Source organism: Saimiri boliviensis, chromosome 16 (genome assembly GCF_048565385.1).
Source record: "Saimiri boliviensis isolate mSaiBol1 chromosome 16, mSaiBol1.pri, whole genome shotgun sequence".
Classification (NCBI taxonomy): domain Eukaryota; kingdom Metazoa; phylum Chordata; class Mammalia; order Primates; family Cebidae; genus Saimiri; species Saimiri boliviensis.
Window position 1 is genome coordinate 64243385 of NC_133464.1, and position 25505 is coordinate 64268889.

The following is a 25505-nucleotide window of genomic DNA, read 5'->3' on the forward strand; positions in this document are numbered from 1 at the left end:
TATATATATATATATATATATATATATATACACACACACACACACACACACACACACACACTTAGCCAGGTGTGGTGGCTTATGCCCATAATCCCAACACTTTGGGAAGCTAAGATAGGATAATCCTTTGAGGCCAGGAGTTCAAGACCAGCCTGGCCAACATGGCAAAACCTCATCTCTACATTAGCCCGGTGTGGTGGCACATGCCTATAACCCCAGCTGAGGAACAAGAATTACTGGAACCCAGGAGGTGGAGGTTGCAGTGAGCCAAGATCATGCCACTGCAATTCAGCCTGGGTGACAGAGCAAGATTCTGTCTCACTCAGTCAGTCAATCAATTACTGGTATGATTTGAACACAAATGATCACAGAGCCCAGTCATCAGACCTGCGTCTTGTCTTACCTTTGAAATGACATGTTCATAGACACTCTGTTTCAAGTAACAATAACATGTTTATAGTGTGTTTCCTTTTTCTGATGACTCTCTGACTTTAGCCTGTTTTTTCAATTAGCAGCCACACCATTCAGTGGGTTAAGTGCTCCTGTCATTATGCTGTAGTTGGCATAGCACTGTGTTGCCCACGCATGCCCCCCTCATCTGTACAGGTTGACTTTCACTGTCATTTCAGGCATCTAGCACTGGGCTGGTACACACTAGGCACTTGATAAGTACATGTTGAGTGAATGTGTAACCAAACGGAGTGAGCTGGCATGTCAGCTCCAACATTTCTCTCTTCAAAGGCCTTAATCTTTCCACTACCTGACAGCCTTCCTACTGGGATAAAATGGCAGATCTCCCAAACCCTCAAACCCCTCTGGCATCTTGAGAGAGACAGATCTAAGTTTCCTTTCTCTTTTCCACCAAAATCTTACACAATGCAATCATTGGATTGAATAGCAGCTCTAAAGTTAGGAGAGACGACCACTTTCACATTTACTTTATCGACCCAACCAACACTTCAGAAGCCTGAGACAGAAAAAATCCAAAAGCCTCGCCGTGTTGTTCGTCGTAGGAAGAAATTAGAACGAGATAAGGAATGGATACAGAAGAAGACAGTGGTAAGAGGGGCAGTGCCTTGGTGTTTTTGCTTTGCACAGGACTTTTTTTTGGCTCCAGTGAGGTGTGCACATACCATCAGAGAGCTGTAAGGAATAACGCACAATGTGAATGCAAAAATGCATCCAAGATATCAGAGGTACACCTGAGTGTGTGGGTTATTGGCAGACTGATGAGGATTTTACTAAGATTTATTGAGAGTCTTCTGCCTGCAGGTCTGTATTAGGCAACTGGATGGGTTTGAGAGTGGAATAAAGGAAATGTATATTAAATAGGCCCCAGCCAGTCACTGTGGCATGTATCTGTAGTCCCAGCTGCTTAGGAGGCTGAGAAGGAAGGATCACTTGAGCCCAGAAATTTGAGACTACAGTGTGTTATGATCATGCCTGTAAATAGCCACTGTACTCTAGCCCAGGCAACATAGCAAGACCCTGTGTCTAAAAATAAAAAGACGTATAGAGATCCATCCCCCTAACAAATTAGAATCCATATCAAAAATCAATCACACAGTGAATGGATAAATAAGCTGTGGTTATTTATCCATTCACACAATTAAATACTATTCAGTACTAAAAAGAAATGAGCTATTAAGCCATGAAAAAACATGGAGGAAACTTAAACACATATTACCAAGTGAAAGAAATCAATCTGAAAAGGTTACATATTATGATAGCTACTATATGACATTCTGGAAAACACAAAGCTATGGAGACAGTAAAAAGATGAATGGTTGCTAGGGGATGGGAGCGACAAAGGATGAAAAGGTGAAACACGGGATTTTTAGGGCAATTAAACTCTTCCCTATGATTCCACAATGGTGGATACATGTCACTGTACATTTGTCCAAATCCACAGAATATACAACATCAAGAGAGAACCCTAATATAAACTCTGGGCTGTGGGTGATAATGGTGTGTCAGTGTAGTTCATCAGTTATAACAAATGTACCACTCTGGGGTGGGGGGCATTGATAGTTTGGAGGCTGTGCATATTGGAAAGTGAAAACTACTATATTGCATAGTGGAAACTACTTTCCACTCAATTTTTCCATTACCTGCTCTAAAACAAATGAAGCCTATAAGAAAATCAATCATTTGGAGTATTTATAAAGACTGATACTATTATACAAAGATCTGAATGAAAACTAGTTTCAAAATATTAAAGTCATTTATTCCATCCAAATGAACTCCAAAAGCAAGCAGGAGTAGCAATCCCTATATCAGACAAAACAAACTTTAAAGCAATAGCAGTTAAAAAGGCAAAGAGGGACATTATATAATAATAAAAGTCCTTGTCCAACAGGAAAATATCACAATCCTAAATATATATGCACCTAACACTGGATGTCCCAAATTTATGAAACAATTACTACCAGATCTAAGAAATGAGATAGCAACACGAAAATAGTGGGGGACTTCAATATTTCACTGACAGCACTAGACAGGTCATCAAGACAAAAAGTCAATAAAAAACAATGGGTTTAAACTATACCTTGGAACAAAGGGACTTAACAGATATTTACAGAACCTTCTACTCAACAATTGCAGAATATACTTTCTATTTGTCAGCACATAGAACTTTCTCCAAGATAGACCATATGATAGGCCACAAAACAAGTCTCAATAAATTTAAGAAAATCGGAATTATATCAAGCACTCTCTCAGACCACAGTGGAAGAAAACTGGAAATCAACTCCAAAAGGAATACTCAAAATCATGCAAATACATAGAAATTAAATAACCTGCTCCTCAATGACCACTGGGTCCACAATGAAATCAAGATGGAAATTTAAAAAAATTTTTGAACTGAATGACAATAGTTACACAATCTGTCAAAACCTCTGGGATATGGCAAAAGCGGCTAAGATGAAAGTTTGTAGCCCTAAATGCCTATATCACAAAGGCGGAAAGAGCACAAATAGACAACCTAAGGTCACACCTCAAGAAACTAGAGAAACAAGAGCAAACCAAACTCGAACCAAGTAGAAGAAAGGAAATAAGCAAGATCAGAGAAGAACTAAATGAAATTGAAACAAAAAAATACAAACGATAAATGAACAAAAAGTTGGTTCTTTGAAAAAGATAAATTAAATTAATAGACCATATGCAATGTTAACCAAGAAAAGAAGAGAGAAAATCCAAAAAATTTCAATTAGAAACGAAACAGGAAATATTACCACTGACACCACAGAAATACAGAAGATCATTCACAGCTGCTATGAACACCTTTATGTGCATAAACTAGAAAACCTTGAGGAGACAGACAAATTCCTGGAATATACAACCCTCCTAACTTAAATCAAGAAGAATTAGATACCCCGAACCTACCAACAACAAGCAGCAATATTGAAATGGTAATTATAAAAATTACCAACAAAAGAAAATCCAGGACCAGACAGATTCACAGCTGAATTCTACCAGACATTTGAAGAAAAATTGGTACAAATCCTATTGACACTATTCCACAGATAGAGAAAGAAGAAATCCTCCCAAAATCCTTCTGTGAAGCCAGTATCACCCTACTACCAAAATCAGGCAAGGACATACCAAAGAGAAAACCACAGACCAATGTCCCTGGTAAACATAGATGTAAAAATCCTTAACGAAATACTAACTAATGAAATCCAACAACAAATCAAAAAAGATAATCTGCCATGATCAAGTGGATTTCATGCCAGGGATTTTAATTATGTGATACATCATCTCAATAGACACAGAAAAATCACACGATCATCTCAGTAGACAAAAATCACATGATCATCTCAATAGACACAGGAAAAGCACTCAACAAAATCCAGAATCCCTTTATAATTAAAACTCTCAGCAAAATCGGCATACGAGGGACATACCTCAATGTAATAAAAGCCATCTATGACAAACCCACAGCTAACATAATACTCGATGGGAAAAAGTTGAAAGCATTCTCTGAGAACTGGAACAAGACAAGGATGCTCACTCTCACCACTCCTCTTCAACATAGTACTGGAAGTCCTAGCCAAGAGCAATCAGACAAGAGAAGAAATAAACGGCATCTAAATTGGTAAAGAGGAAGTCAAACTCACTGTTTGCTGACAATATGATTGCATGCCTAGAAAACCCTAAAGACTCCTCCCAGAAAGTTCTAGTACTGATAAAAATAGTTCAGCAAAGTTTCCAGATACAAAATTAATGTACACAAATTAGTAGCTCTACTATACACCAACAGCAACCAAGCTGAGAATCAATTCAAGATCTTGACTCTTTTTATAATAGCTGCAAAAAAATAAAAACATAAATAAAATACTTAGGAATATACCTAACCAGGGAAGCGAAAGCTCTCTATAGGGAAAACTACAAAACACTGCTGAAAGAAATCATAGACCACACAAACAAGTAAAAACGCATCCCACGTTCATGGATGGTTAGAATCAATATAATTAATATTGTGAAAATGACCACACTTCCAAAAGGAATCTACAAATTCAATGCAATTCCCATCAAAATACCATCATTCTTCAGAGAACTAAAAAAAAAAAATCCTACAATCCTACAATTTATATGGAACCAAAAAGAGCCCACAGAGCCAAAGCAAGACTAAGCAAAAAGAACAAATCTGGAGGCATCACATTACCTGATTTCAAACTACACTATAAGGCCATAATTACCAAAACATCATGGTACTGGTATAAAAATAGGCACATAGACCAGTGGAACAGAATAGAGGACCCAGAAATAAACCCAAATACTTATAGCTGACTGATCTTTGACAAAGCAAACAAAAACATAAAGTGGAGAAAGGACGTCCTATTCAACAAATGGTGCTGGGATTTGAAACTGGATTTTCATCTCTCACCTTATACAAAGATACACTCGAGGTAAATCAAGGACTTAAATCTAAGACCTAAAACTATAAAAATTCTAGAATGTAACATAGGAAAAACCCTTCTAGACATTGGCTTACACAAGGATTTTATGACCAAGAACCCAAAAGCAAATGCAATAAAAACAGAAATACATAGCTGGGACTTAATTAAGCTACAGAGCTTTTGCATGGGAAAAGGAACAGTCAGCAGAGCAAACAGACAACCCACAGAGTGGAAGAAAATCTTCACAATCTATACATCTGACAGAGGACTAATATCCAGAATCTACAACAAACTCAAGCAAATTATCAAGAAAAACACAAACAATACCATCAAAAAGTGGGCTAAGGAAATGAATAAACAATTCTCGAAATGTAAATGACCAAGAAACATGAAAAAATGCTCAACATCATGAATCATCAAGGGAATGCAAATCAAAACCACAATGAGATACCACCTTACTCCTGCAAGAATGGCCACAATCAAAAAATAATAGATTTTTGGCATGGATGTGGTGAACAGGGAACACTTCTACACTGCTGGTGGGAATGTAAACTAGTACAACCACTATGGAAAACAGTGTGGAAATTTTTTAAAGAATTAAAAATAGAACTGCCATTTGATCCAGCAGCCTCACTACTATGTAGCTACCCAGAGAAAAAGTCATTATACAAAAAGGATGCTTGCACACACATATTTATAGCAGCACAATTCACAATTGCAAAAATAGGGAAGCAACCCAAATGCCCTTCAGCAATCCCTCATTTAAATCAAGGTGGGAATTTAAAAGATATGATAGACTTCATGTCCTGAGTAAATATAAATTTTAGGATATATAAGCTCCATATAAATTTAGGTTTTTTTTTTGTTTTTTTTTTTAAGTTCTGTGAAGAATGATGGTGGTATTTTGATAGGAATTGCATTGAATTTGTAGATTGCTTTTGGCAGTGTGGTCATTTTCACAATATTGATTATATTGATTCTAACCATCCATGAACATGGGATGTGTTTCCTTCCACTTGTTTGTGTTGTCTATGATTTCTTTCAGCAGTGTTTTATAGTTTTCCTTATAGAGATCTTTCACCTCCTTGGTTAGGTATATTCCTAAGTATTTTATTATTATTATTATTTTGCAGCTATTATAAAAGGAGTTGAGATCTTGATTTGATTCTCAGCTTGGTTGCTGTTGGTGTATAGGAGAGAACATACTGTGCCCTAGGCACTCTTCTTTGTGCTAGAGATACAGAGGCAAATGAGACACAGCCCCGGCTCCCAGGGAGCTTATCTGTTCCGGCTGAGGAGAGAGTCAATACACCAAAGTACTATTTGGTGCTATGTCGGCTACTGTTAGGAGCCATAAGGAAGCAACAGCAGAGGCGGCCCTCCAGTTGAGCTGAGAGGAGTTGCTCTCATGCCGATAGAGTAATCAGGGAAGGCCAGTTGGGACGAGTGCCATTTAAGCCTCGGCATGTATGAAATGAGGACATGAGCCATGGAGACTCCTGGGGAAAGGGCATTCTAGATAGAACCAACAAGTGCAAAGGCCTGAGGCCTCTGCTTCAAGGACAGCAATAAGCAAGTGGGAAAGAAGTAGAAAATTAGCTTGGGTGCCCAGGTCAGGTAGAACCACTGCCTCAAGGACACAAAGCTGTATTCGTCTGGACAATGCTCACCAGCTTCTGAAGCAAATGCTTCCCAAAGCCAAGTGGCTTAATGAGCAGATGTGTATTTCTTTCTTGTGTCATGTCTATTTTAAGCCTTGTAGCTCTTTTGAGTGGCTCCCTTTCAAAGTGCATCTCAGGGATCTGGGTCCTTTCATCATAGGTCTTCACCTTCTTGGAGCTATCTAAGTCCAGTTGTGTGAACAAGAAGAGAAGCCAAGGACCAGGCTTAAATTCCACTGACCAGATTGAGTCCCATGACCGCAGCTAGCTGCAGGAGAGCTGGGAAATGTACTCCTGCTGTGTGTCGTGGGGGAAATGGAACGGCTTGCACTAAGAGGAAAAGCAATAGGACATCTTTACATCATGACTGTGGCCTCAATAGTGGCAAAAGTGGAAGAGAATAGGAAGGCAACGTGGTTAACCAAGATGTGGACCCTTTTGGCCTCCAGACAAGGAATGAGAAGTTCAGTATTCCTTCAGCTCTTTGTCCTGCATTGAAAAGGGAAGTCTGTGGGACCCGTCAGAACTCCTATGGACAAAAGACGGGGGCTCTCCAAGTTGTAGCAGACAATGGTAAGGATGCTGGAAGCTGTTATACAGTCTTCAGCTTCCTCCTATCCCTGGCCTCACTTCTCCTAATAAATAGAAGAAAGCATACTTGGCTTATTGCTCTGATTAGGCTATATAACTCCATATTCTTCCACACTCCAAACCCTACCCTGCCTCAGATCTTCACCAACTCTGGCACCATCCACCCTCCACGGCACCCCCTCCCCACTAACACTGAAAACGTCCTCCCTGCAGCCAAGAGGAAGAGTCTCACCAAGATCTCTAAGCAGAGGATCCTTTCTCATCTACCATTCATGTTGGGTGGCACCAAGCACCCATGAGGTATGGCAGGGAGTGGCACATTTGGTTTTGTTTTACAAACAGGCAATAAATCCCGAGCTGTATGCGGAGTGCAGTAGCACCTTCTGTGTGTGCTGGTGTTCAGGCTGAATCCAACCCCTCCAGCCCAGGACCCCAGACCTCACAGCAGCCATGGCGAGCTCGCAGAACAGCTCTGGCGCAGCTCGGGGTCCCGCCTTTGAGACATTGTGTTTCCTCCAGCAGGACTGCAGGAAAGGCCAGAGAGCAAATGAGACACAGCCCCCGCTCCCTCTGCATTTTAAGTATCTTCCCTCTGCATTTTAAGCTCTTGCCTCATATTCTGTCCCCAAGCAAATGCTGATGAGCTTCAGGCTCAGACATGCCCTTTGTTATCTATTTCCCATTGAGAGAACTTATGCCAACTCCAGCTCTGTGTAAGAAACTGTGCTTTGCCCATGGGGTCCTTATCATCAGAAAAAATTTCATTACATGACAAGTGAATTCGACAAGCAGAAAGCATCTCAAGAAATTCTGGCTTTTGGGTAGCTTTTGAAAATAAGACCTAAGTGACAATACCCTCTACCCATGAAAAACATCTGGACGTAAGAAAAAAAAAACAAACAAAACAAAAAAAAACAAAAATAAAAATAAAAAAAAGAAAAACATCTGGACGTTTCCAACAGGTTACCAAGGCAAATCAGCTGTTGGTGCCAAAGCACTTTTTAAACCAAGTATCCATTGAAGGATGGATGAAAAAAGAAAATGTGGTCTATATATACAATGGAATACTGCTCAACCTTAACAAAGGAGGAAATCCTGTCATTTGTGACAACATAGATGAACCTGGAAGGGATTATGCTAAGCGAAATAAGCCAGGCACAGAAAGTCAAATATTATATGACATCACTTATGTGTGGAACCTAAAAACACCAAACTTGGGCTGGGTGTGGTGGCTCATGCCTATAATCCCACATGTTGGGAGGCCAAGGTGGGTGGATCACCTGAGATTGGGAGTTCGAGAACAGCCTGACCAACATGGAGAAACTTCGTCTCTAATAAAAATACAAAATTAGCCTGGCGTGGTGGAGCATGCCTGTAATCCCAGCTACTCAGGAGGCTGAGGCAGGAGAATAGCTTAAAACTGGGAGGCAGAGGTTGCAGTGGGCCAAGATCTCACCATTGCACTCCAGCCTGGGCAACCAGAGTGAAACTCCATCTCAAGGGAAAAAAAAAGAAAAAAGAAAAAAAAACACTCAAACTCATAGAAACAGAGAGTGGCCAGAGGCTGAGGAGTAGGGAAATGGGGAGGTATTGATCAAAGGATACAAAATTTCCACGAGACAGGAGGAATAAGTTTAAAAGGTCTACTGTACACCATGGGGACTAAAGCTAGTAACAATACACCTGAAATTTGTGAAAGAGAGTAGATTTTAAGTTTTCTCACCATAAGAAAACAACTATGTGAGGTAATGCGTATGTTAAATAGCTTGATTTAGCCAATCACAATGTATAAATTTATCAAAGCATCATGTTGTACAACATAAATATACACAGTTTTTATTTGTCAATTAAAGAAAGAAAAACGTGTAAAGGGCTTTTGGGTTTAAAGAAAAAACCAGTGCTTTGTAGACCAAATGTCCCAGATGGCTGGGAGCTAAATGGTTAGAGGCAGCATCACAGATAAATCTGAATGAAGCCTGAGGGTCAGATTGCTAGAGCCCGGCTCTCTTCTCACTACATAACTTTGTGTAAGTCAGGTAGCCTCTCAAACAGGAATAAATGATAATGCATATTTTGTAAGGCCAGTATACTGTGAAATTAAAGTATTTAGTGCAGTGCTGGGCATAAGGACATAGCCGCTGTATGTTGGTTACATCATCATCGTCACCTTGAGGAGTGCTTTCTACCTGATGTCTAGGTGGAAGCCAACAGACTGCTTTCTCTCAAACAACTGCATCTCTGTCTCTTATCACCTTAAATTTTGCATTCTGCTAGAAGCTTTCTTTGGACAAAGAATTATTCAGCTTCTTACAATAATAATTTAAGCCCACCCAGTGACCACAGCGCTTACCATAACCCCAACCCTCCATCCCTAAATGCCGCTGGCAGTGCGGTCCCCAGCTTCAAACCAGTGTCAGAAGAGAAAGTCAGCACTTGACTAAGAAATCGGGTCTCACTGGAGACATTCAAGCAAAGATTGGACAACTACCTTTCCAGAACACAAAGGAAACTCACGTGTCAAAAACAGTGACTAATAAACATACCAAAAGAAAATGGCTGCACAAATACCAGAATCTGATCAGATAAAACAGTTTACAGAATGCCTTGTAACTACAAGAAATTTATTGAAAACTGCTTTTTTTAACTGAGTTAGAGACTTCACAAGAGAAGTAAAACCTGAAGAGACCACCTGCTCAGAACATTGCTTACAGAAATATTTTTAAATAATGCAAAGAATATCCGTGAGATTTCAGGAATATCATTCAGTAGCCAGACAGGACTCCATGCCCAACCACAATAGAGAAGTCCTGATGAACTTTCAATAAAAATTCCCAATAACTATTGCACTAGAAATGAGTACTCATCTGATAAGATACCCTGAAAGTGGTAGCTGCCATATTAAACCATCTCTCATGACTGTTTGGCAAATGAAAACCACTGGAGACAAAAATCTCTATTTCCCTGGAATATCAAAATAGGAGTCCTTATTGCTCAATGACAGTAAGAGGCAACATTTGTTGAGGCCTTAAGATTCAGTAGCTGGGCCACTTGATTAGAAAAATAAACTATTGTTTCTTTGAAAAAAATAAAAATGGCTTGAAAATCCCTAATCTGACTTCTAGTTAGATTAACGTGGGATAGCAGATGGTCTGCAAAGCCTTCCTGCCTCAAACACCTGGGAATTGAAATAAAACTTCACAAGTATCCTTTTCAATGCAGAACAGATAATATAAGAAAGTAAGGGAAATGGCCAGTGCCAGAAATGGAAAAACTACAAAACCAGAAGAGTGAGCATGTGAGCCAGGTGTGTGTGCCGGGGAAGCAGGGGAACAATGGCTGTTGACAATCCAGGGGCTTGGGTTTTAACACCAGCATGGGGACAGGGGACAATTAGAGGACACACACACTTTCCAGGTACATGCAAAACATCTACTATAATTTTTTTTTTTTTTTTTGAGACAGAATTTCTTGTTGCCCAGGCTGGAGTGCAATGGCCCAATCTCAGCTCACTGCAACCTCCACCTCCTGGGTTCCAGCGATTCTCCTGCCTCAGCCTCCTGAGTAGACGGAATTACAGGCATGCACCACCATGTCCAGATAATTTTTGTTTTTAGTAAAGACAGGGTTTCTCCATATTAGGCTGGTCTCAAACTCCTGACCTCAGGTGATCTGCCCACCTCGGCCTCTCAAAGTGCTGGGATTACAAGTGTGAGCCAGAGGGTCGGCACATCTACTATAACTGATCACATGCTAGGTCACAAAACAAATCTCTTCAAACACAAAAGAATTGATTCTGTACAGCCTATGTTTCCTTGCCCCAGTGACTTTTAATCAAGAATAGTAATAACATAACCAAAAGTGCTTTATACATTGGCAAATTTAAGAATATCCTTATAAATAACTTATGTGTCAAATTTGAAAATATTTAGAATGGAGTAAAATGAAAGGTAAATACACTTAAGGGAAACAGCTAAAACAGTAAATTGAGGGGAATGTTACAGCTTTTTTCTGAGTCTGTTTCATGCTGTTATAACAGGTGCCACAGACTGGGTAGTTTACAGTGAACAGAAATTTATTGTTCTGAAGGCTGGAGAGTCCAAGATGGAGGGGTCACATGTGGCAAGGGGGTTGTTTTATCATCCCACGGTGGAAAAGCAAAACGAGGGTGGGAGAGAGAACAAGAGCGAGAGATCAGACTCGTAGCCTCAAGCCCTTTTATCTTATTATTTTGGTGGGGGGTTTTCGTTGTTGTTGTTTTTTGTTTGTCTGTTTTTGAGACGGAGTCTCGCTCTGTCACGAGGCTGGATTGCAGTGGCATGATCTCAGCTGACTGCAACATCCGCCTTCCAGGTTCAAGCAATTCTCCTGCCTCATCGTCCCGAGTAGCTAGGACTACAGGCATGTGTCACCACACGTAGCTAATTTTTGTATTTTTAGTAGAGATGAGGTTTCATTATGTTGGCCAGGATGATCTCGATCTCACCCACCTTGGCCTCCCAAAGTGCTGGGATCACACATGTGAGACACCATGCTGGGCCATCAGGGTCTTTTATAATTGATATTAATCCATTCATGAGGTCCCAGTGCCATCACCTCAACACCTCCCATTAGGCCCCCATCTCCCATCACTGTTGCATTGGGGATTAAATTTCCAACATGTTTTTGGGGGAACATATTCAAATCATAACAGCTTTAATCACACATGTTAAAATCTAGAGCCATATCACCCTGAATGGTTTCAATCTTGTCTAATCTTAGAAGTTGAGTAGAGTTGAGCCTGGTTACTACTTGGATGGAAGACCGCCTGGGAATATTGGGTGCCAGAGGCTTTTTTTAAAGTGCTTTATCTAATTAAGGAGGAGGAGGAGGTGAAGGAGGAGGAGAAGGAAGATTTAAAGAAGAAGAAAGACAAAAGCAGAAGAGTTCAGTATTCAATTTAAGGAATTAGAAAAATAGAATAACAGAAAACCCACGGAAAGCAGAGGATATAAATGATAATGATATGAGCAGAAATTGATAAAATAGAAAACAAAGGAATAATGAAATAAACAAAAACAGAGAGATCCAAGATGGCTGATAACTAGCAGCTCGGGATTGTAGCTCCCACTGAAAGCGCAAAGAAGGAGAGGACGCCACACCTTCACATGAATTCTTGTTGCTTACGCACCAGGAGATTCCCAGCGGAGGAGCCCCACGGGTCGCCAGCGCGACTCTTGTGACCGGCGAGGCGGTTTTGCCGGCGCCTCGGAGCGTCGGTTCTCGGTGCAGAGTTGGAAAAGCACCATCAATCTTAACGCCGCTGATTTAGTCGGTGCAGTGGGTTGCTCAGATTTCGGCGCTGAGAATCAGTAAGTCGGACGTCCACTCAGAAACCCAATTACAAAGACGGTGATTATAAAGACTACAGATGGATGAATCTACAACGAAGGGAAGAAAACGGTCAAAAAAGGCTGAGAATACCCAAGATCAGAACGCCTCTTCCTCAGCAGGGGATCCCAATTCCTCATCAGCAACGAAACAAGGCTTGATGGAGAACGAGTTGGTTCCAATTACAGAAGCAGGCTTCAAAACGTGGATAATAAGAAACTTCAGTGAATTAAAAGAACTTGTTATAACACAATCTAAAGAAACTAAGAACTTTGAAAAAAGGTTTGACGAAATGTCAACAAGAATACAAAATTTAGGGAGGAAAATAAGTGAATTGATGGAGCTGAAAAACACAATACGAGAACTACGTGAAGTATGCACAAGTTTTAACAGCCGAATTGATCAAGCAGAAGAAAGGATATCAGAGGTCGAAGATCAACTCATTGAAATAAAACAAGAAGACAAGACGAGAGAAAAAAGGATAAAAAGGAACGAGCAAAGTCTCCAAGAAATATGGGACTATGTGAAAAGACCTAATCTACGCTTGATAGGTGTACCTGAATGTGACGAAGAGAATGAATCCAAGCTGGAAAATACGCTTCAGGACATTATTCAGGAGAATTTTCCCAGCCTAGTAAGGCAGGATAATATTCAACTCCAGGTAATACAGAGAACACCACAGAGATATTCCTTAAGAAGAGCAACTCCAAGGCACATAATCGTCAGATTCACCAGGGTTGAAATGAAGGAGAAAATACTAAGGGCAGCCAGAGAGAAAGGTCAGGTTACCCACAAAGGGAAGCCTATCAGAATCACAGCAGATCTCTCGGCGGAAACCCTACAAGCCAGAAGAGAGTGGGGGCCAATATTCAACATCCTTAAAGAAAAGAACTTTCAACCCAGAATATCACATCCAGCCAAGCTAAGCTTCACATGCGAAGGAAAAATAAAGTTTTTTGTGAATAAGCAAGCACTCAGAGATTTCATCACCACCAGGCCTGCTTTGCAAGAGCTTCTGAAAGAACCACTACACATATGAAAGGAACAAACAGTATCAGCCTTTCTAAAAAAATTATCAAAAAGAGCATCAATATAATGAAGAATTTATATCAACTAATGGACAAAATAGCCAGCTAATGACAGTATTAAACTCACATATATTATTATTAATTCCAAATTTAAATTGACTAAATCCCCCAATCCAAAGACAGGCAATTTGAATAAAAAACTAAAACCCATCAGTATGCTGCATCCAGATCCATCTCACATTCAAGGATACACAAAGACTCTAAACAAGGGATGGAGAAAGATTTACCAACCAAACAGAGAGCTAAAATAAATAAATAAAAAATAGAAGTTACAATTAAGCAACAAAGATCAAAAGAAGCAAAGAAGGACATTACATAATGATAAAAGGATCAATGCAACAACAAGAAGAGCTAAAGATCCTAAATATATACGCACCCAATACAGGAATACGCAGACATACAGGACTTATAAAGAGACTTAGACTCCCACATAATAATAGTGGGAGACTTCAACATTAATATTAGACAGATCAATGAGACAGAAAATTAACAACGATATTCAGGTCTTGAACTCAGATCTGGAACAAGTAAATGTAATTAACATTTATAGAACTCTCCACTTTAAATATACAAAATATACACTCTCATCAGTACCACATCATATCAATTTAGAGGTTTAAATGAAATCTTGGTTGGCTCCTTGTTTGTTATTCTCTTCCCTCATTTTCTTTCATGTCACCATTATTGAGGACAATTGTAGGCATACCCATATTTAGACTGCATTCTAGCCTGGGCAATAAAGCAATACCCCCATCCTCTCTCCCTCTTCCTCTTTCTCTTTCTTCCTCTTCTTTATAAAAAAAAAAAAAAAAAAAAGAAAATCACAAATGGATTTGTAGTGGCACCAATATGTACAATTGTGTGATTCGCTAGAGTAGTGCTAAGCTGCTTGGCCTAGCAAGCCTGGGCTGGGTTTTTGCCAGAAAAATGTGATAGCAGGTCATCTAGGCAAGGAAGTTAAATTCATTAGCAAGAGAGTGGTTGAAGTCATGAGCCACGAAGGAAATGACATAACTGAAAGTACTGATTGTGAGAAACAGGGAGAATAAGTGGAAGAACATGTTTCTATAATGTTAAATAATAGATGTGGCAATAATAAAATGAAAGTTAAAAGAATAAGAAATGTCAGAGTGTAGGAAGGTTGAATTTAGGATTTCAGAGGAAGAGTCAGTCTTGGAGAATCCAGAATCTAAACTGGAAAAAGGAGGGTATTAAATAAGGAAAATTTAATAAGACCATACCACAAAAAAAAAAAAAAAAAAAAACCTTGGTTCTTTGAAAAGACTAATAGACAAACTTTCTGACAAGGTTGATTAAGAAGGTATAAATAATACAGCAAATGAGGACAGGGACAGAGACAGTAGAGATTTCTTTAAAACAGTATCAATTTAAAATTGTTATGACAATAAATTTGATCGTTTACATAAAATGAACAATTTTCTAGAAAAATAGTTTGCAAAAACTGATTAAAGAAGAAATAAAAATCTTGAGTATACCAATTTTACGGGTTGAATTGTGTTCCCTTGAAAGAGAGACGTTGGAGTTCTAACCCCCAGTGCTTCAGGATGTGACCTTATCTGGAAATAGTCTTTGCTGATATCATTAGCTAAGATGAGGTCACCTTGAAGTAGGTGTGCCCCTAATGCAATATAGTGGCCTCCTAAGAGGTCTGCCACGTGAGGCTACAGAGAGCACTACATGAAGATAGAGGCAGAGTTGGGGTGATGCATCTATAAGCCAAGGAACGTCAAAGATCTCTGTCTATCATCAAAAACTAAGGGAGAACATGGAAGAGATTCTTCCCCAAAGCCTCTTAAAGGAACCAACCCTGGGGATCCTTTGATTTCAGACTTCCAGCCTCCACAACAGTGAGATTAAATTTCTGTAGTTTTGGATCACCTGAGGTCGGGAGTTCAAGACCAGCCTGACCAACATGGTAAAACCCCATCGTTAAAAAAAAAAAAAAAAAAAAAAAATTCTGTAGTTTTAAGCTGCCCAGTTTGTGAGACTTTGTTCCAGCATCCCTGGGAAACTAATACAATCAATAATCATTGGGGTGACTGAAATGGCAGTTTAAAACCTAAACACACACACAGATCCAGTTCAGCCTCCCCATTGTCTAGACAAGTAAACGAAAGCCCCACAGCTCCCCAGAAAGTTGGTGAGGTAGCATGTGGCATCAGGGAGCAAGCCAATGTGGTCCACACCATGCTCTGCAGTAGGACAGTTGGTCCCCATGCACTTTTCCCACTTTTCATAGGCTTGTCTTTTCTTCCCAGGTGCATCAAGGTGATGGAAAATTGATTCTCTACCCCAACGAGAATATCTATCAGATTTTGTTTCCTGATGGGACAGGCCAGATATAGTATCCACAGAAGCACAGGAATGCTTGTATTGACATATATTGGCACCTAAAATGTCTGTGATTCAGGGCGTGGGGTTTGACTACTGAGGTGGGAGTTTTGACTGAGGCCTGGATCATCTGCAGGGCCCTTCCTTTTCTAGGGAATCACAAGGACTGACTGCTTGTGCCTTAACATTCTCCCAGTTATCCATCAGGAAACCTGGCTATGCTCATCTTACATGTGAAAAAGAAAAAGTTCACATACATCATTCTGGAAGACAGTCTAAAAGGGCGGATCCGGGCCCTTATCAACAACTCAGGCAATGCCACCTTCTATGATGAAAATAGAGACATCTGGTAAGCTTGGATCATGAGTCCCTAATACTCCTGCCCATGGAGCAGCAGCTGGAAAAATTGAGGCCCCAGATTGGATGAACTTCCTCTCTCCATGCCTGACTTCCACGTGTTGGAAATGGGAGAATGAGCACCATGATGGACCAGTTTGTCAGGTCCCTGACTGCACAGTAGGTCACCATTGCTCCCCTGTGGGTGAAACAGCAGTCAAGGCTCCACAGCAACCACATTCTATGGGTTGCATCTCCTAAGCACCTTTTGAGAGTCACCCTTGGGAGAATTACTTTAGGAAGACCCAGTGCCTCCCTGTTCTGGGTGCCTCGGAGAGGATGGTTTGGTGGGGGTTTGAACACATGCATAGAGTCCCTGGTCCAAAAGGTGACTTCCAAATATTTCACTATAACTGAACTTAGTTCTTAAGCTCCCATTTCAGTAATGGTGGAAAACCATCTTACCAATTCAAGACAGCTCAGTCACTTCAAAATGCTTCCCCATCTCTTTAAGGCAAGGACTCTCTTTTCAGGATTTTCTCCTTCCCTTCCTCTTCTAAGTGGTCATGGTGTGGGGATTTATATATACTTTTTTTTTTTTTTTTTGAGATGGTATCCTGCTCTGTCACCCAGGCTGGAGTGCAGTGGCATGATCTCGGCTCACTGCACCCTCCGCCTCCTGGGTTCATGCGATTCTCCTGCCCCAGCCTCCTGAGTAGCTGGGATTACAGCCATGCTCTGCCACTCCAGGCTAATGTTTGAATTTTTAGTAGAGATGGGGTTTTGCCATGTTGGCCAGGCTGGTCTCGAACTCCTGACCTCAGGTGATCCACCCGCCTTGGCCTCCCAAAGTGCTGGGATTACAGACGTGAGCCACCACGCCCAGCCAAAGGGACTTAAACTATCTTGGATCAACTTTATACTTTCTTCTTGCTAGTCAAAGCCAAACATAATTCCAAAAAAAAAAAAAAAGGATTTTCAAGCTGCAGAGTTTGGTTTTTAACAATACTTTCTCTACTGTGAGCCTTTTTACACACCGTTTCCTGATTGTCTTGTTCGTGGAAGTATCTGCCCTCCCCTGAACGCCCTGTATATAAAAAATGCTCTTTAAGAAGTGGACCAAAATCTTGGGTACAGAAAGCACAAAGGAGTCGGGGCAAGAAACTCTCATTAATTACCTCAGAGAGGATCTGGTACAGATCATCAAGCAAGCCAACATCGGGAAGGGAAGGGCCCCCCCCTCAGTCCTGCCGGCACGTCTCGGCACCTCTGCACGTGAGCATCTGGATGACAGACAGATGGTCCCTGTGTATCCGTTCACGGCACCCGTCATCCCGCAAAAGTCAAACCACAGGGCCAGCCTCTGTGAATAGGCTGCCCCACCCAAACCAATTCCTTCCCCAGGGGCAGCTGCTCCAGAGAAAAATGTTACCCACAGAGCTTGGTCTCTGAGGGAATTCTTCAGCAAAACTCCAGTTTCATCGACACTAGATTTTATGGCAAAGCCTCTCAGAGTCATTTGTCAACACAAAGCCACTTGGCCAGGGCCCCGACCCTAACTGCTAGAATTTCCTCAGCACCAACAGGGCTTCTCCGTGGTACCTCGGGCACTGGGAGGGTCTTGGAGCCAAACTATTTCAAGAGCTGAATACTTCTTAGGTCACTTTTGATTTTCATTTCCTCAGGGAATATGGAAGCCGTGGCTCTCCTTTGCCAGGTGTGTGGAAACTAAAATTCAGCATTGCCTTTGACTCCCAGCCCAAGGGGTCTCAGGCCAGGCTTCCTACCTGGGTTCAGGATCCCACACAGTGTTGAGACCTGTCCAAACCCAGGGTCCTCAGTGGGTGGGTTCTATTCATTCCACACGTCAGGATCTTTTCACCCCCTGAGCAGGAACTTCCCAATTCTGACCATTCCTAGATGTTTCTGACCCCATCTTCCTAAGGGAGACTTAGCCCAGAGCTGGGCACCCATATTTACCATATCTATTCCTAAGCAATGAGAATTTGCCTTATCTATTTCCTAGGGAGTGGGGAATGGCCTAGTGTTGCTACTGGAATCCTAGGTTCTTTGGGTTTCCCAGGATAGAAATCAAGAGAGATCCCCAAACACAGCAGCCAAGGAAAGTTTATTTCAGCTTGTGCACAAGGGAGCCAGCACTAAGAAAAGGAATGGGCTACTCCCTGAGTGTAACGTGTGGGTTGGTTTTCTAGGGTCTGTCTATAGGGAAGGGTTATGACAGGGCATGTATAGGGGCAGTTTTTCTAGTGCTTGCCACCGTGGCTCAACATGCTCCTTCCTTCACCTGAGGTAGCATTAGCACTTTAAATCTCCCACCCAGGTGTGCTTTTCAGCAGGAAAATAAGGAAAGGCTAACTGTAAGTTGGAGTTTAAGTCTAAGGGCTTCAGGGAAGTCCATAGCCACCCGAAATAGGAGCTTCTTGGTCTTTTGTTACTGACTGGTTAAGAGTTAGCTAAGCTAGAGCTTGAGAGAGGGGCTTTTATTCTTTTCTTCCAGACCACCTTAAAATTGGGAACCAAGCAGCCTGCCCATCTCCGAGAACTCTGATGGGAGCCATTTAAAAGGTTAAAAGCTAGCAGGATCTGCTCCCCAAAGTGAAGAGGATTCCTCTCTTTGCTCTCCTCTCCATCAATGATAACAAGGAAATGTTCATGTTTTCTCAGTTATTGCCGTGTATAGACATTTAATCCCTACACAGCCCTCTGAACAAAGCACTGTTATGATCTGCATTTTACAGTTTAGGAAACAGAGACATCGAGAGGTGGGGTGACTGGCCCATGGTCACAGTTTGCAAGTGGCACAGCCGGACTTTGAACTGAGAGCCTGGCTCCAGAGCCCAGGTTTTTGTCTGTTCATTTGCTATTTTTATAATTTTGGTACCAAAGAGCCCAGGTTTTTAATTCGCTACTGTGTACACAGCCTCTGATTTAGAGGAGGAATGAGGTTGAAGAGACTGGGGCCTCAAGATGGAAGGACTAAGAGGTTTGCTTTTGTTCAACGGGCAGTGGGAAGCCACAGGAAGACTTGGGATTGAGTGACGGGAAGTGCTCCCCCCGGAGGTGAGCAAGGCTGCCCGCAGCAGGCCTCGGAGCCACCTTCTCACTCCAGTGACGCCCCTTGTTCTGTAAAGGTTCACAGATACAAAGTGACCCCCAAATGCAGAGGGAGCTGAGAAACCAAAGAACGAGGCAAACAAATCCAGTTTGTCTGTATACGGTAATTTCCCAGGGAATTTACAGACAGACTTACGGTCCAGGGTGGATGCAAGACAGGTAGATCTCCACATCAAAACCTCCCGGACCCAGGCCCTGCATCTTGGGGAAAAAAGTACACATGCTCTGGAAGGAATGTGTAGCCCAGCTATGGGCGTCAAAGCCTATCATGTATGCAACAACATCAAGAGTTGTTTTCAAAGAAAGGCAAAACTTAGAGTGAATAGGTATTTCTAGATAAAGTATAGTACATCGCCACGCCCTGGACAGCCCAAACAAGGCCTGGCAGATTGAATAACCCAAGTTCCCCAAGCCCTCCTTCTCCAGACTAACCCAGGCCTCAGCATCGCTTCCTTTCCTCATGTCATTCCCCGAAGATGCTGCTTCCCCAAGGGCACCAATTCTAGGACGTGCCCTGTTGGGATTGGAAAAGCAGAAGCCAGGGCCAGAGGGATACGGTGGGTTTGAAACGTCAAGAGAGGATGGCTCAGAAGGCAGGCAAGCCCAAGAGAGTAGGATCTGGAATGAATGAGAGAGGAACCCATCCACCCTCCATTCCCTTGTACCTATGGATGTGGGTGCCACATAGGGCTGGCAGCAGGAATTCAGCAGGGCAGCAGACAGACAAGGTCCCTGCCCTCAGAAGTTTGTGTTTTAGTGAGAGAGAACACATGATGGACAAATACAGTTAGTTCTCATGATTCGTATTAGTTATAGTCTATAAAGTCATTGAGGACACTGAACGGAACTCCTTGCTCCTAGGGGAAATACATACATATATACACACATATATATATATATATGTCACTCATGTGGAACAGCGTGCCCAGAGCAGGGGGAAGTTTGAGTTTCCCAGTGTGCACACTGCCGGCTGAGATTGAACAAGGCCAGGCTCTGCCTTCCTGCTCAGCTCTCCTGCAGAGACAAACAGAGGACAGAGGTATGGGGGGCAGGACAGTGTAGTGCAAGAAGTTGCAGCTCTGGGGCTGGTGGGACAGGGTTTGAATCCCAGCTCCGGCATCCCACCATTACTGGGATATCCTCGGGAAAGTCACATGACACTTCTAAGCCTCCTATTCTTTTTTGTAAAATAGAATTTTTTTTTTTTGAGACGGAGTTTCACTCTTGTTACCCAGGCTGGAGTGCAATGGCGCAATCTCGGCTCACCGCCACCTCCACCTCCTGGGTTCAGGCAATTCTCCTGCCTCAGCCTCCTGAGTAGCTGGGATTACAGGCACGTGCCACCATGCCCAGCTAATTTTTTGTATTTTTAGTAGAGACGGGGTTTCACTATGTTGACCAGGATGGTCTCGATCTCTTGACCTCGTGATCCACCTGCCTCAGCCTCCCAAAGTGCTGGGATTACAGGCTTGAGCCACCACGCCCGGCAGAATTTTTTTTTTTTTTTAAAGCAGTATCTCGGGCTGGGTGTGGTAGCTCATGCCTGTAATCCCAGCAGTTTGGGAGGCTAAGGTGGGTGGATCACGAGGTCAGGAGTTCAAGACCAGCCTGGCCAAGATGGTGAAACCCCGTCTCTACTAAAAAATACAAAAATTAGCTGTGTGTAGTGGTGGGTACCTGTAATCCCAGCTACTCAGGAGGCTCAGGCAGAGAATTGCTTGAACCTGGATGACGGAGGTTACAGTGAGCCGAGATTACATGCTAATGCACTCCAGCCTGGGCGACAGAGTGAGACTCCATCTCAAAAAACAAAATAAATAGAAAAGCAGTATCTAGCAGGATGGGCTGCTTTCAGGATTTAAGATGATAACCTATGTGAGATGTGTGTGTGCGTGTGTGTGCATGTGTGTGTGTGTGTGTGTGTATTTTCCCTAGGAGCTATGGGTTGGTTCAATATTTGCTAAATCACTGGCTTTCTAGAACCTAACTCAGTGAACGAGAATTTACCGTAACTATTCCTAAATTACATGACGGAAACTAACAAGGCATGGCAACGGAGAGTCCTGTAGGGAATGGGGGGCTGCTCAGGCCAAAGAGGTGACATCTAAGCTGAGACCTACAAGTAGGCGCCAGCCATGTCACGTGAGGCAGGGGACCTTTGCAAACAGAGGTCACAGCATGGCAAAGCTGTGAGCAGGAAGAGCCTGCATGTGCCAGAAACTAAAGGCGAGGGAAGGAGGGCGGGGCGGGGCCGTACGGTGAGGCCAGCGCAGAGGGCAGCGCCTGGTGCTGGGTTGGTTGTCCATGTTGGAGCTTCTCCTACCCATCAAGTCCCTGTCAGTCTTTCTGCGGCCAAGTCGGGGGAAAGAAAGGGAAGGAGAGGAGGAGCAGCAGCCCAGGCCAAGCGCCCTGGCTGCCTGACGTGCTTTCTCTTGGTCCAGGTTGAACCTGAGCTCCAACCTGGGCTACTACTTCCCCAAAGACAAACACCAGAAGGCCTGGAACTGGTGGAACCTGAACATCCATGTCCACGCACCCCCTGTCTGGCCCATCTCCATGAAAATCAATGAGTACATCCAGGTACAAATACGGAGCCAGGATAAGATCATCTTCTGTTTCACCTATGAACAGAAGCGGATTTGTTTAAATCTGGGCACCAGGTACAAGGTAAGGGCAAAACTCCCTACACCCTCCACCAGGTAGGGTGCTCACCTGTACAAAGGCCACTGCTGGCTTGGACTGGCCCATGCCATGGGTCTCCAGGCTTGTTCTATATATGCCAACCCATACAAAAACAAGGCCACTTTGCTTTGCCTGATGTTTAAGTACATACAAATGCATTCATGCAACTTCTCAGCACTGTGGCCTGAGGCTCTGAGGAAATTCGCATCAAAACACTCAGGCTAGCCTGGGAAGAATGACTTGCACCTGTAACCCCAGGACAGTGGGAGGCCAAGGCAGGCAGATTACTTAAGGCCAAGAGTTTGAGACCAGCCTGACCAACATGTTGAAACCTCATCTCTACTGAAAACATTAAAAAAATTAGCTGAGCCCAGTGGCTCACACCTTTGATCCCAGCTACTTAGGAAACTGAGTTGGGAGAATTGTTTGAACCTGGGAGACAGAGGTTGCAGTGAGCTGAGATCACACCTGTGCACACCAGCCTGGGTGACAGAGCAAGACCCTGCCTCAAAAAATAAATAGGTAAATAAATAAATAAAATTAACTAGGCATGGTGGCTCTCACACCTGTAGCCCCGGCTACTCGGGATGCTGAGGCAGGAGGGTCACTTGAGCCAAGCATATGATCCCGACAATAGAAGTTGTCAACATGCATTATCTCACTTGACACAGCAGCCGTGTCAGAAGTCAGGGCCAGAAACAAGGGCGGGAATCTGTGTCCCCAGCCCTGCTGCTGTGTCCTCTTCCTCCCCCACCAGGACACGCTCATCTCTAAACAGATGGTCCCCTGGAAATCCGAGGCACCTGCCCAGGCAGGCAGGAGAGGAGCAATGATGTCTTTTTTTTCTAGGGCTGCCAGAACAAATCAGCACAAACTAGGAGGCCTGAAATAGCAGGAGGTTATTCTCTCTGACTCTGTGGCGAGTCTGAGATCAAGGTGTCCGTGGACCCACCGTCCTCTGGAGTCTCCATTGGGGGACACCTCCTTGCTCTCCCAGCTCTGGTGGCTCCTGGTGTTCTTGGCTTGTGGTGGCATCACTCCAGTGTCTGCCTCCACCTTGATGTGGCCTTATCCTGTGTGTCTGTGTCAAACCTCCTTCTCCTTTTCCTTAAAAGGACACCAGTCATTGAATCTAGGGCCCACTCTAAATCCAGAAGGAGCTCATCCTGGGAGCCTTAATCACATCCACAGAGACCCTGTTTCCAAATAAGGTCATGTTCACCAGCACTGGGGTTGGGACTTAGGCATCGCTTTTGGGGGACACAGTTCCATCTACTTGAAATGTTGAGGCTGGACCCCCAGAGCTCCAACTGTGGGGGGTGGGGGGAAGAAGGCAGGTTCCTGAGACCCTTCCTGAGTACCAGATTCAAGGAGCAGAATGAGGGTGTCTTTGGCTCTCCCAATGAGGCCTAAGCAAGGTTCTGTTCCTTCTCAGCTCCCCCAACCCAATCCACATGGAAGGCTCCACTTACAGACCCCCCTCCAGAGAGGCCCCTGGGAGCAGGACTGCCTGGGCAAACAGATGGACAGACATGCCCCTGGGAGTGAAGCAGCTGAAGCAGCAAGCTGGTAACAGCAGACTGTGGCAGAACAGATGCAGCTGTGTACAGAGTATCTGAGAAGAGAAGAGGGAGTCTGCTAGGTTTAGGGTGCCCAGCCACCCTGGTTTGCCCAGAACGGAGGAGTTTTCTGGGATATGGGACTTTGAGTGCTAAAACTGGGAAAGTTCCAAACAGGTCTGGCCTGCCGGCCCCACTAGGTTCCCTTGCCTGCCAAGGCCTCCTATTTTGCAGGTGAATAATGGCATCCCAGCGTCCTTGCCTAGCCTGGATTTCTCAGAGCAGCCAATCCAGTGAAGATGCCAGCATCGTACTCCTGCCACAGCCGGGACCTGCTGGGGCTGGACAACATGAGGGCCCGGGGCACCAGCCTTTGAATGGTGGAGGGAGGAGGGTGGGGACAGGAAGGTGGTGCCCAGCAAGAGTGCATGAAGGGCTGCAGTGGACAGAGAGACCAGGGAGCCTAACACCTTGGAGGGCTGGCGTCCCTGGGAGGGACAGCTGTGCCTGTACAGGGCGTGTCCCAGATGAAGCAAATCAGCACCAATGTAACTAATCAGAGCCAAAGAAAAGAGACAGAGCCTGGCGCAGGGTCAGCCCAGGCGGGCAGCAGCATGCCCAAGGAAGAACAGGCCCCTCTGTGCCTCGCCTCTCCACTTCCTGGGTGACACTGGCCTGTGGTCTGAGCCCACAGTCTTCTATAAGATGGACATAGGTTACTGTGTGGCTAAAACAATCACAATATTGTGTGAAGACATTTCATAGTCATAGGATTGGAGCACACGGGTATCGCCCTGTATGATCCCCTCCAGGAGACTCCATCCTTGGTCTTTTGCAGGCTGCAGACCTAGGCAGAACTTAGCACAGAGGCGGCCTCCCTGGGCCAGGCCTTCCTCTCAACAAAACTCAGATACACTCCCAAGGAGCTGAAGGTGGAGGCGGGACTTGCAGGAAGCCACTGTGAGGCATCCCAGCCCTCCCAGGGCCCCAGCTCAGTCCCATGGTCAGGACCCCATGGGGAGAAGCCCGGCTGCCCCAGGAGAGCAGGGCCTTTGGAGGACATGTCATGCCAGGGCACTGGAGCTGCTTTCCCTCCAGTTTAGGGCCGGGTGTGGGTGTGGCCTCGGCCCACATGACCATGGTCCATGTGACCACAACTCCAGCCAAGTGAGTATATTTGGAAGCAGCAAGAAGGCGGCAGGTGGCAGGGCTGGGAACACAGATCTGCTTTCTCGGGTGAAGGCTCGGGGAACACTTGGTCCTGGCCGCAGGAGGCCTGGCCTGGGGAGGGAGAGGGCACGGTACCCAGGCAGCGTGGATCCGCAACAGTCCTCTGTGAATCCCCACAGTTTGTGATCCCAGAGGTGCTGAATGAAATGAAGAAGACAGCCATCCTGGAGGCGGAACCCGGCCCAACGGCCCAGAAGATCCGGGTCCTTCTAGGGAAAGTGAACAGGCTCCTGAATTACGTAACGATCCCTGATCTGGAAAACTTCACAGAGGCCGTCAAGATATCGCTGATGGACAACAAGTGCCTGAAGTAGTTGCACTCTCAACCCTAGTTTTAGGGCGGAGCTTTTCTGGCAAATGTCTTGGGAAGGTGGAGACCTTGGGAGCTCCAGGGAAAAAACCCCAAAAACCTGTTGACATGCTATGAGGGTTGGGGGGTTTGTAATTTGGGACCTGTCATAGCTCCTTGGTTTGAAATAAACGTTTTTGGCAGGGGGCACTGACAGAATCTCTGGCTGAGCACAGAAAAGGCTTCATAGCCCTGATCAACAGCACGGACCCAAGTTGTCATTTCAGTGACATGTCAATGCCTGTCCTGCCTGC

At 43.9% G+C, this 25505-nt stretch overlaps 1 protein-coding gene across 1 annotated transcript in view; it reads left to right on the forward strand.

Annotated features, from left to right (window-relative positions):
* ERICH6B (glutamate rich 6B) overlaps positions 1 to 25216 on the forward strand; it is a 57609-nt gene extending 32393 nt beyond the window's left edge. The window contains exons 9-13 of the mRNA XM_074387350.1: positions 902 to 1059; positions 15888 to 15973; positions 16157 to 16309; positions 21873 to 22098; positions 25022 to 25216. Coding sequence (XP_074243451.1) covers positions 902 to 1059; positions 15888 to 15973; positions 16157 to 16309; positions 21873 to 22098; positions 25022 to 25216 — 818 coding nt within the window. The remainder of the gene's footprint in view (positions 1 to 901; positions 1060 to 15887; positions 15974 to 16156; positions 16310 to 21872; positions 22099 to 25021) is intronic.
* Positions 25217 to 25505: the final 289 nt, after the last annotated feature.